This window comes from Magnolia sinica, chromosome 11, assembly GCF_029962835.1.
Source record: "Magnolia sinica isolate HGM2019 chromosome 11, MsV1, whole genome shotgun sequence".
NCBI classification, from domain to species: Eukaryota; Viridiplantae; Streptophyta; class Magnoliopsida; order Magnoliales; family Magnoliaceae; genus Magnolia; species Magnolia sinica.
This window is the reverse complement of record NC_080583.1, coordinates 2,462,425-2,475,496: the sequence shown is the minus strand read 5'-3', so window position 1 is coordinate 2,475,496 and position 13,072 is coordinate 2,462,425. Positions and strand designations below refer to the sequence as shown.

The window sequence follows — 13,072 nt, the reverse complement described above, 5'->3', positions numbered from 1 at the left end:
CAAGAGGAGTACTTGACAAAGCATAAAGAAACTAGACTTCACCATACATGCACGTACAAAGAGACGTAAGAAAGTGAGAGAGCGAGAGTTGTAGAGAGAGACAGAGAGGGATAATGATGTAGAGTCAGTCGCAGACAATTTCATGGCCAAGATGAACCAGAAAAGACCCGGTTGGCGACAGAAGTGATCCGGATTGTCAGAACCTTAAAACAGACATATCTCACGAACCGGAATGAGTTATCGAACATGCCATATATGATTTTGGAGTAGGAGAAGCTACTTTAGCCACCCAACCCACTACGCTGGGTTGCCCACGCCGAATTTGCAAGATTCCATCAGATCGACGGTCGAAATCCCAGTTTATTTTTGTTTTTAGTATTTTTAATAAGTTTTGGTTTAATTGTAACTCTTCATCCGTTGGGCTTTAGGAGTTGTGTCCAACATAAAAGGTACTTAGAAAAATTAAGAGAACAACATGGTTGAGCCAAATGGGACACTTATTATTTTTTGCTGAAAACCATGAGGTCTAGTGAAAATCATTACTGTTTATAAATAGTAAGTTTACTATTTATAGTAAGTCACGATTTAAGGGAGTTTTAGTTGTAGTTTGATTCCGAAACTTCTCCCTAGGGTTTTTGTCTTTCTTTAAGAGGTTGTAAACTCATTTTTTATCATCAAGCAATTTATTCTGAAGTTTTTAGAATTATTTCTAATTTCTTATTTTCCTCGTGGGTGAGGAGTCCAGAGTGATGGGGTTTTCCTCCTCAAGTCAGAGGAGATGCGGTGCGGTTCGGATGCCACAAACAGTGGAATTACCGCACTGCTCGACCAATTAAGAGCACTGCTCAACCAGGCGAGGGTCACTCGACTCAAAGTCCAACGAGCTCAGTGAACAGTGCTCGACCAGTCGAGGTTACGCAGATTTGAGTCCGGATCTTGTGCGGACTACGGAAATCTGAGGCGGTTTCGCAAGAGGTGTGAAAAGGAGTTGCCTAAACTATAAATAGGAGTCCCTGGGGTTTTTCTAGGCCATGCAAGAGGTAATGCAAAAAGGGTTTCCTAAAGCTTTGCAAGGGTTTGCTAAAGGGTTTAGGTCTATCAAAGGTGTGAGAGAAAGAGAGAAAGAGAGAGTGGAAGCTTGTGGAAGGGAGGTTATGCTCATAGAGGTGATCTATTGTGCTCTCAACATCTCAGTGCTTATACGTCCTCGTAATTGGTTAGATCTCTCCGTTTTTCTATTATTCTCTTATTGTTTATCCACTCCTGTGTGAGTAAAGAAGGTTTGATCCAAGCAGTGTGTGCTTGTTATCAGTTGTAACGTTCTACTTCATAGTAGATTGTTGATCTGGACGAGGTCCCGTGGTTTTTACCTCTTTGAGGATTTTCCACGTAAAAATCTCTTGTGTCATGTGGTTTGTGCTTTGATTTATTTCATTGTTTTATTATCCCATAATTCTAGTGTTTTTGGGAGGCTAGATCCTAAGGTTTTATGCAAAGGCCCCCAACACAGAGAAGCTCCATGGATTCGGAGTGGTTATCCCCTCGAGGAAGACGGTGCTCGACCTCAACACGTCATTCCTTGCATCAAATAACGTCTCATGATGGGAGACGTATACTACCAAGAGACGTGACACAGATAATAAAATACAAGTTTACCAAATCCGATAGTTAGATATCGATAACAAGATCTAAATTAGGAGCCATATTTTGGACAATTTCGTTAGGATAACTTACACACTACGTATGCAATTTCGATTTAATTTATAAATGCTTGTGTATATCTATCACACTTTAGACCATCAACGATTTTCTCATGTAAATATTATAAGTGAGGTTGTTGTATAGATAGGAAGATGAAACATTTAAAGAAATTAGTAAAATAGTGCTTCTTTGCAAAATATTCTGAAAACCAATATTCTTAAAAAAAAAAAAAAGTTTAACATTTTGCAAATATCCTTCAAAATGCTATCATTGTATAAAAATTAGTTAAATTATGGACAAAAAATCCTTTGAGAACAACCTTCTATCAAAATGGAGAGCTAGTTTTAGTCGACATCAAAAAGGATGGCCAAGGAGTTTTATCCTTCATCTAAAATAACAGCCGAAGGCTCGGCCTATGTTAAGAATATTTTTCATCTATAAATCCAACTCGCTTTAAACCTATTAATGGCGTTTTTGTTCATAATTCAATCAGCTTTTGTTAAATTTTAAAAATTATTTAGGAGTCATGCAATTCGTGGATGCATAACACATCCAACCATTAAAATTAAATAAAAATAAACTATTTAAATCTTATTATAAGATCCAAGTTGCTCAATGTGCCATATATGATTTTGGGTTAGGAGAAGCTACTTTAGCCACCTAACCCACTACACCTGGTTGCCTATGCCAAATTTGTGAGATTCCATCAGATGAATGGTTGAAATCCCAGTTTATTTTCAATTTTAATATTTTTAGTAAGTTTTGGTTTGATTGTAACTCTTCATCTATTAGGCTTTAGGAGTTGTGTCCAACATGAAAAGTGCTTAGAAAAATTAGGAGAATAACATGGTTAAGCCAAATAGGACACTTATTATTTTTGGCCAAAAACCATGAGGTCTAGTGGAAATCATTGCCATTTATGAATAGTAAGTTTACTATTTATAGTAAGTCACGATTTATGTGAATTTTAGTTGTAGTTTGATTCCGAAACTTTTCCCTAGGGTTTATGTCTTTCTTTAAGAGGTTGTAATCTCATTTTTTATCATCAAGCAGTTTATTCCGAATTTTCTGAATTATTTCTAGTTTCATATTTTCCTAATGGATTCGAGGTCCCTATATGAGGAGTCCAAATAAGCTCCGTGGATTCGGAGTGGTTATCCACCTAAGGAAGGCAGTGCTTAACCTCAACACGTTATTCCTGCATCAGATAACGACTCATGATGGGGGACGTATAGCACCAATAGACATGACAAACACAATAAAATAAGCGTCTACCAAATCTGATGGTTAGATATCAGTAACAAGATCTAAATTAGGACCCATATTTTTGACAATTTAGTTCGGATCACTTACACACCACGTATGCAATTTCGATTTAATTTCTAAATGCTTGTGTATATCCATCACACTCTACCAGACTATCAACGATTATCTCATGCAAATATTATAACTGAGGTTGTTGTATAAATTGGAAGATGAAATATTTAAAGAAATGAGTAAAATATCCTTCAAAATGCTATCATTGTACAAAAATTAGTTGAATTATGGACAAAAAATCCTTTGAGAACAAACTTCTATCAAAATGGACGGCTAGTTTTAGTCGCCATCAAAAGGGACGGCCAAGGAGCTTTGGCCTTCCTCAAAAATAACAGTTGAAGGCTCAGCCTATGTTAAGAATATTTTTCATCTATAAATCCTCCTTGCTTTAAACCTATTAACCGCGTTTTTGTTCGTAATTCAGCCGGCTTTTGTTAAAATTAAAAAACTAATGGAGAGTCATGCAATGCGTGGATGCATAACACATCCAACCATTAAAATTAAATAAAAACAAAAATAAACCATTTAAATCTTATTATAAGATCCAAGTTGCTCAACGTGTGGAACCCACTCTTAACATAGTGGCCCAAAAATGAAGCATGTGAGGTCAGCATTGATCTACACATGTATCATGTTGATTGGTAAATGACCATTTTTTAAATAGCCCAATTACTGAAGGGCTTCAAATTTCTTTTATTTGGAGAACATTTGCAAAATGTTGAAATACATACAGATATGAAAATTTTAATATATATTTTTTTTTCAATAGTTGCATGGGCTAGGCATAAATTCATTCAAGTTAAAGGCTCTATATGAGAAAGAATAAAATTAAAAAATAAATAAGTAGAAGTCATACAAAAAAGACTTAATGAACTATGGTTTAATTGAGATAGGACATGATTCATGTAGTGGACCCCAATTAGTTAGTCCATGGATAAGAAGATAATGGTGTTGAAATATATTTTTTTAAAATAAATTCTAATATTTATGGTAATTATTTGTTTATTATTTCTAATAAATAAATGTGAGCCTCTTATCTAAGTTTTCAATGAGAATTTGTGGTATTCAAAGTAATCTTTGCCGGCTTTTGAATTTGGAATAAGGACTTGAGACGTTCAAGTTGAAGTCTTTGAACGGAAACATTACGAGACTAAGAGGTTGTGTAGGGAGCCTTGGATGGTCAAGTCAGCTCATTCACATGCCACCACCATATGCCGGCATGACAGATGGGTGAAAATCCAAGCCATCCATCAGGTGGACCTCACCCTATAGATGTTACTGCCATGAATAAAGATGGTCCATTTAGTAGGTTTGCGATGATATTAGAAATAAGTTGAAGGGTTAGAAAACTTCTGATTTTTTATGACCGTATATTTTTTTCAAACCGTTCATGTGGTGGGCCTCACCGTTTATAAAGGAAAAATAAGAAAATACTCAATATTCTAATTTGGGTGTTTCTAATTTTTTGGATATACCCCATCTGAAATGAGATCCACCTAATAAACGGTTTGGATTATTGAAATATGATCTTAGATCCAAAGGCTAAAGTCCCAACGTGTCCTATAGTAAGAGAAGATGGTCCACCAGTTAAGCTACACGTGAAAGTTCCATTGATTACCTATGGTGCATGAATGTGAGATCTGAGCCTTCTATCTGATGAGAAACGCTAATGAAATCAGGACATTTGAATCTTCAGTGGCCCACAATGAGTAGAACAAATGGATGGTTGGAAATCCTCGATGGGCCACAATGTGCAGAACCGATGGGTGGTTGAGAGAATTCTTTTTGCTAACCATCCACTTGCAGTGGACAATGTGGTCCGCCTGATGTAATCCTAAACAGTAGGGACCACCTGATGGAAATCTCGGATCTCTTACACGTGTTTGGTGTGAGACACGTGTGCCAGCGTGTGGATGGACATGGCTCTAGACGCGTGTGAGTTAGAGAGCGGGCTTGATCCACCTATGGCTTGATCCACGTGTCAAGCTTGCATACGTGGTCACACGTGTTTGGGAAGGAAAATTCTTTTGTAGTTAATCCATCTTCAATAGAAATCTCAGCCCTCCATCTTCGAATCTTTCTCGATAATGATGTAACGCACAAAGAATCGAACGTGGTTAGATAGAACCCAACAATTCAAAGGACATGATCCGCAAGGGATTATAAAACACCTTTTCTAGTAATTCTAGAAGCTATTGTTGCCGTAGAACTTTGGGAAATTCATTTGCAGCCAGAGTCATTGCATACCTGATATACCTTTTAACTCAATCATAACCATCCAGATAATGGGACCCACTCAATAATTATGCTGCACTAATTATCCTGACTGACTGACTGGTGGCCATTAAATGAACGGATAAAATCAAAATTAGTCAGGGATCTGCATTCGATAAATAAATAACTATTGATCAATGGTTAGGATGAATTGATTTGTTGATGTGTTCCATCTAGAGTTGGAAATTTTGGATTTTCATACATGACACATGTACAGAGATAAATGCATGTGTATGGATCATCGTACTCTGCCGGCTTATCAATGTTTTCTTAATTCATTAATACCGAATTACATGAAACATGCTTCTCATGTCGTCTACGCAGTTCACAAGAATCACGTAAGATTGTGCCACGTGTCAATTGATATACAAACAACGTCTCAGGGTGGTGGCAGGTTGGTCACACGCCTTTTATATAATCCGACATTTCGGATTCACACACACGGTTGCTTCCACACGTACCACAGTGGGTGACAATCCAAGCTATGAAACAGGTGGCGCTAAAAATAAAGCCACTCCACAGGTGGGCCACACAGTATGAAAAATGGCCAGAAAGAAAGTTGGATTAACGGTCCATATTCATTGTACATGTTGCAAAGCTTGCAAGATCATCGCACATGCGGGAGCATTTGCACGTGCATGGATTGGGTTCCCTTTTCTGCATTCATCTCTTTAATACACTCAATTGCACACATGAGATTAAAAATAAAAATAAAAATAAACCGTCCATTATTACGGGACCATTGTAATGAAATCGTCTGATGATTTAACAGGCATTTTTGGCAGCTCTTTTTAACGATGCGGCCACCTAATGAACGGTTCCGATATCCTACAAAGTAGGTAAAAGGCAATAATTTCGGACGCGGATTGTGAAGTAACTCACCCCACTGTAGCGCGGTGAGTAAGCTCTGTGGGGTCCACCATGATGTATTTGTCAATATCCACACCGTCCATCCGTTTTTCCAGATCATTTTATGGTGTTATTCCAAAATTTTCAATGTCCAAAGGTCAAATGGATCACACCACAGGAAACAGTGAGGATAATCACGTCCACCATTGAAACTTAGAAGGGCCCATAGTAATTTTTTTTTTTTCATCCAACATGTTGATAATGTCACACAGACATAGATAAATGGAAAAAACAAATATAAGCTTGATTGAAAACTTGTGGACCTCGAGAATTTTTCAACGGTAGGCGTTTATTTCCTACTGTTCCAGTGGTGTGGTCCGTTTGAGACTTAAAATTTCTTAAATTGTAAGAACATGCACTAAAATGATCTGGAAAAATGAATGGACGGTTTGGATAAAAAACATACCTAACGGTGAGCCCCACAGAGTTACCGTGGTGAAAATCCCCGTGTCTGATAAGTTCTCCGTTGGTAGAAATCACATGATTCCCTTCCATTTTTTTCTAGAAAGAACAACAGTAACGGAGCTGAACAACCATGGGCAGATGTATTCTAAGTGATTATGCAGTTATTTTTTTCAATAAAATTGTCAATTTTAGGAAATCTAAACCGTCAAAATGTTTTAACTCACATTGATGATTATATTTGATGAAATTCAGAATGATTCAATAAATACTATGGACACATATATAAGAACAGTCATATCATCGTCCATCCATTTATTTCGAAGGCGTGGCCGAGATGATTTGTATAACAGGCCTTTTTTTGTTCCTTCATGTGTGTGGGCCACCGTTTTCATGGCTGAGATTTCTTACAGCAGTATCAGGTTGGCATGAAATATCAGGAAGCGTACTAAGTTAGCATACAGCCGACCGTAGGCAATCAGTTCTACAGCTAGCTGCAGGTGATGAACGAGCTGTACATCCAAGGGAGATGATACGGTAGACCAGGGACAACCGGAACATGGTACAGCCATCTCCCCACAGACACGTGGCAGGATTATCTATCAATCGGATCAACCATATACTCGCAGTAGAACCGATGGCTTAGCTTTAAATAAAAGAATCATGATACATTCTCACTACCATTGTATTTTGTTTCTCCACCGTCACTTTAATGACCACAGATCAGATGGATAACGCTGTCTAATAAAAGAATTTTTTTTTAAATATAAATCATCCCATGTTAGGGCCCACATATGTAGGTACTCAATTTCATGTTGCCTTGCCACGTATACTGTAGAGAGATGGCTTTGCCATATAACGATTCTTCCGGCTCCGTTGTATGAAATTATTTGATACGCGGGCTGCGTATGTCGTAGAATCCATTTCTTTTAAAAATAAATAAATTACATATAAAATTTCTATGTAAGATATGGGTAGCATCCAACCCCTTTTTTTCTTACGGTGTGGCCCACCTGAGTTGTGCATATGGCTGATTATTTTTTTTAGTGGCTAGAATCGAGGATGAAATCTGATGGACGGATTGTATTTTAAATATTCAATACGGAGGCCTCACAGAGCTTGGGTGTTTTAAAAAGGGTGGTACAGTGGATTCCGCTCCTAGCTAAATCATCCACTTGGCCACTCTAGGTAGTTATGGTCCGAAAGTCAGATGGATCGGACAATCCCGTCCTTTGATTCCTGGACAATTGTTTGATGAAAAGGGACAGCTCGACATTTTCATTTGAACCGTTCATTAAATATTCAAAAATCAGTCTTGATTTGTTTAATCATTTGAATTGGGTCCCCCAATCTGGACGGTTCACTTGCTGATTGACTTAGATCTTACACAACTTTCCGTGGCCCCACATGTTTTGGACCCGCTCATTGTGCCATTCGGTTGTTGTTTAACTGAAAGATGAGACCGTCCATTTTCAAGATCAAATGCCCAAAAGATCGAAGATCTGAAATATTTTAATATGAGATTTTTCTTGGTTCTTTGCCATCCACTCTGGGTCCCATCAAATAAATGGTTTGGATCATTGAAAATATGATCCCAGATAAAAATATGTGTCCTATTACAGTACGTCGCGTTGCATCCGAGCAAACACCGGGCCTGTTTGTTTTTTCAAAGAAATGGGAAATACAGGGAAATGATAATTATTACGATTTCACTGCGTTTGTAAATTCATAGGGCTCTGTGCCTGTGAAATTGGTTCAAAAGATGTAATTTTATTTTTTGAATTGCAAATTAATGTATATGATATATCCATTCCGTCAATCTGTTTTATTACAATATTTTGAAGCATCAGATAAAAAATGAAATGGATCCAACACTCAAGTGGCCCACACCAAAAGAAACAGTGGCCTTACAAAGTTTTCACCGGTAAGTATTCGATTGCCTTTTTTGTATGACGTGGTCCAATTGAGTATTGGATATACCTCAATTTTTTACTCATGCTATGAATTTAATTAGAATAATGGATGAACGGTGTGGATAAGAAAAATGCATCACAGTGGGACCGACAGATATTTTGTAATATTTTCGATTTTCGTGTAAAAAGTAAGTGGTCAAGTCAGGTAAGTTGTAAATTCATGGGGAAGTAATTATTACTTTTCTACACGCTATTTACCATTTCACCGTAAAATCAAACACGCCCATCCACAGAAGCATCAAGCATGGATGAAACCGGCATCGTTTATAGCGCCGGTTTTACATTCTGTGTAGTACACCCAAGTCTGTGGGGCCCATCACGTTATAAATATCAAATTCACTCCATCCATCCGGTTCTAGCCCAGATGTTGGACCATAGCAGAGACATCAGTTATATCAACTACTCAGATGGGCCACACCGCATGGGCAAATGGGAAAGGGATACCCGACCATAGGTTTCTTTGTACGGCCCACATGTTGTGTATCTTTCATCAGACCCGTTAATCAGGTGTATCTCACGATGATAAAGAGAATATACGAAAATAATTCTGTTAAACGATTTAGGCGGGCCACACAATCTGAAATTAGTAGTTTTGGGAGAATTATATATTATTCCTATTGGTATGACCCATATTTTCTCTTAATCCGGTATATATTTTGTATACACGGTTAAAATAATGCTTCTTACCTGATGGACGGAATGGATTTTTCACATACAATATCATGGATCCCACAGAGCTCTTGCCTAAAACAGATGTTGTAGGCCATTCCAGTCTCACACGCACCCTTCTGCACACGCCTTTATATGCAGCACACGTCCCAACCTTGTAAGCGTCGGAGACGTCTGTACGATTCCTAGCTGCCATCGGGAAAAAGACCATCTGTAAAATTCAAGCTAGTCGACCAGCCAGATGGACCACACTTATACGTAAGGTATGGACGGTTCAAATAAAAATGCCAATGGTCCAGATCAAACGTACACACATGGCCCGCCTGATTAGCGGATCAGCCTGGTTTTCTTTTCATAAAAAACTTATAAAGGTGGCCACCTCATGCACTGGAAAGATTTTTGGCACACGTAGCAAGTTCGCACGTGTGCTTCATGTAAAGTTCTGGTGGATGGGTGTGCATGTAGGGCTGGCCCAAAATAGGACCAGAATACAGTGATGCTTACCCCTGTTTTTTTAATGGCAGTGATCAATCCACCGTACAGGTGGGGAAAATGTTCATAGATCAGCCCATCTAAATTTTACGGCCTACCTTGGATGGCGCAAAGCTAAAAATTCTCACTGATCAGACAATCCGAACCGTCCAACTGATGGCATTCAAATGGACGGTTGAAAAAACTAGAAGGGTCAGCAATCCAAATTCAATTGGTGAAGTGAGATTATAAAACCTCTTGACGGTGCAAATGAAGCCCATGGATTTGGATGGTCCGTACGCAGATTGCCTGCTACAGCCAGCGCAAGCTAGGTGGGGCCCACCGTGATGTTTTTCGTGACACCCCGTTCGTCCGTTTTGCCAGTTCATATTACGACATGAGACCAAAAGTTTGGCTGATCTAATACTCAAGCGGACCACACAAAAGGAAACAATGAGATTGAACTCCCACCGTTGAAACATTTGTGAGGCCACAGAAGTATTCTAGCATACTAATATTTTTCGTATTTTCAGTTTATCCCAGTGGGAATGACCTTATGAACGGCTTGGATGACACATAAACATCAAGGTGGACTCCGTGAACGTTTCAACCGTGGCCATTTCACTACCCCACTGTGTCCTGCCGTGTGGCCCATTTAAGTCTTGTATCTGTCTCATTTTTAGTCTCATGTCCTAATATAATATGAAAAACGGATGGACGGGATGGATTCCTCGAAAACATTAAGATGGGCCCCAGATAGCTACGTACAGTAGTAACTTCATGCGCTCGGCTGTCGCAGGCAATCCCGTTCCAGCATCGTGTATGATTAACGTGATTGAGTTTCAACCGCGACTTTTAAAAAAAGAAATTACCATCACATACACAACATGTATCATAGAATATGATGCAGCCATTTTTTACCTTCTAACAACTCATGTATGTTGATAATCGTATACATAAAAACTGTATCCAACTACAAGATGATCCACTTGTCCTGAAAATCATGCCAATCCACTAATTGAGTGGACCACATAAGTACACTAAATATACCAATGGCTATCCGTTGATATCTGTTTTTGGTCCCTATCAATCAGTCGATCATCCTGATTTTTAATCCTTAGTGATCTTCATGATGTGATCCACCTTTTGTACGGTTATGATACTCTACACGTGACACGTGGGCAAGAGAAAAACATCTCATTTTATAGATGGTGGTAAACCACCACGTTAGTTACGCGAAAATAAATAAAGAGAAATGGCGCATGACCCACTTTTCTCCTCCAAATTCAAGATTTGTGGCCCATTTTTCAAATTCCAAAAAATACCCATTCGTCAAAACGGGACAAACAACCTGCCCTAAGCCACACGTGCCAGGAACCCACCTCACTCCACACGCCTCACCCCGACACGAATCCCGACGCCAGCCCATGGCCAAATTCAGGAATCTACCACCTACCAACGAATCAGAATCGTCCACGTGTCATCCCAAAATGATATAACCTACACGCGGACTACCATTCACCTGAACCTCTTTCAACCTCTCTTTGGCCGCCTTCTCTGTTTCTATTTCCAATTTCGAAATCACACAGGATTCTTCTTTCTTTAGACTCTCTCTTCTCCTCTCCTCTCCTCCCCCTCTCTTTTCATAAAAATCAAAACTCGTTTTTCATTGGGTTTTCTTCTTTCAATCCAAAACCTACTTCAAAAAAAGAAAAAACCCAAAAAGGAGAGAAAAACATCTAGAAAAAGCCCCAAAGTCTTTTAAAAATATAAAGACTCCAACGCATCCTTCGTTCTAGACGTACCTCCAGAACAAGAAAAGATAAACCCAAGAGAGAAGATCCCAACTAAAAAGAAAGTGGGCCATTGAATCATCAAAAGACCAAGAGACCCATATCAATTTCTTTATAAGTTTGAGGATTCTAACCTGTTCTATGTTCTAAATCCACTCCCAAAGGAAGGAAAAAAAGCTCAAGATAGAAGAAATTCTCCTTAAAAAGAAAGCGGGCTAATGAAATTGGAGACTACCATACATCTTCAATTTTGAAGTGTTCAATCGAAAGAGATTTACAGAAGAGAATGAGAAGAGCCATCGACAGCCTGACATATTGGTTCTCTGAGCACCCATCAATCATCGGATTCCGTTGGAGCGCCAGCCAATCATGGGGCTCCACGTGGTCATTTCTCTTCAGCTCAATCTCAACTTATGTCATTCTCTCTCTCTTCCTCCACCTCACCTTAGTACTCTTCAACCGCCGCCGCCCGGTCCCACTAGGACCAATCCCCGCCGTCCACAGCCTCATAATGGCCTTGATATCAGTAACCATCTTCGCCGGAACCCTCATCTCCACCATCGCCGAAATCCGTGACACCCGTTGGATATGGAGCCGATCCAAGACTCCCCTCCAATGGCTACTCTGTTTCCCGCTCGGTACTCGGCCGACAGGCCGCGTTTTCTTCTGGTCGTACATGTTCTACCTCTCTCGATTCATCCACGTCCTCCGGACCTTCTTCTCAATCCTCCGCCGTCGAAAACTGACCTTTTTTCGAGTATTCCACCACTCGATCTTGATATGTATGTCGTTCTTGTGGCTTGAATTCTCCCAATCGTTTCAGGTGATGGCGATTCTATTAACGACGTTTGTACACTCGATCGTGTATGGGTACCGATTCTGGGTGGCAATCGGACTGCCAGCTGCGTGCTTTCCGTTTGTGGCGCATTGCCAGATTCTGCTACTTGGGTGTAATCTGGTATGCCATGTAGGGGTTCTTAAGCTGCATTTTTCAAAGGGTGGGTGTAATGGCATTGGAGCTTGGGTTTTTAATTCAGTGATGAATGGTGCATTGCTGCTATTGTTCTTGAATTTCTATGTGAACATGCATTTGAAGAAGAGGCGTGTCATGGATGGTGATTCTTCAAGTCATTCAAGGTCTGATGTGATAGATGGGAAGAAAGACACATAGGGTTTTTTGGGTTTTTCTTTTTTTCTTTTTTTTTTTTTCTTTTTGTTCTTTTACTCCCAGTTGTAGTTTTTTATGTTTTTTTTTTTTTTTTGGTAGATTTTAAGTGGGTGAAGAAAAATCAAAATTCCCCTTTTTGTATAGACTGTCAAGGAAATACATACTTTTGTGATTTTATTTTTATTTTTTTAAACAAGGTTTCTGATTTTTGTGAGAAAGACAACGGGTAGAAAGGGTTTAAGAAGTGATGGGTCAACATGCTTTTTTTTTTTTTTTTTAATTGCCATTTTTGTTTTAAATATTGAATATTGTATTGGCATTGTAAAGAGTGCTAAATCATGTGTGGACGTCTAGCCTGAGGATTTGCACAGTTTCCTAAGGCCTGATGAAGATTT

The 13,072-nt window shown here is 39.0% G+C and overlaps 1 protein-coding gene across 1 annotated transcript; it reads left to right on the top strand.

Moving 5' to 3' along the window:
* Positions 1–11,069: 11,069 nt before the first annotated feature.
* Positions 11,070–12,857, top strand: LOC131218556 (elongation of fatty acids protein 3-like). Its single transcript, XM_058213163.1, has one exon. It carries the CDS (start codon positions 11,796–11,798, stop codon positions 12,678–12,680), a length of 885 nt encoding a protein of 294 aa, XP_058069146.1. The 5' UTR covers positions 11,070–11,795; the 3' UTR covers positions 12,681–12,857.
* Positions 12,858–13,072: the final 215 nt, after the last annotated feature.

Coding starts and splice junctions, on each gene's coding strand:
- LOC131218556 (XM_058213163.1), top strand. CDS start 11,796: ATGAGAAGAGCCATCGACAGCCTGACATATTGGTTCTCTGAGCACCCA.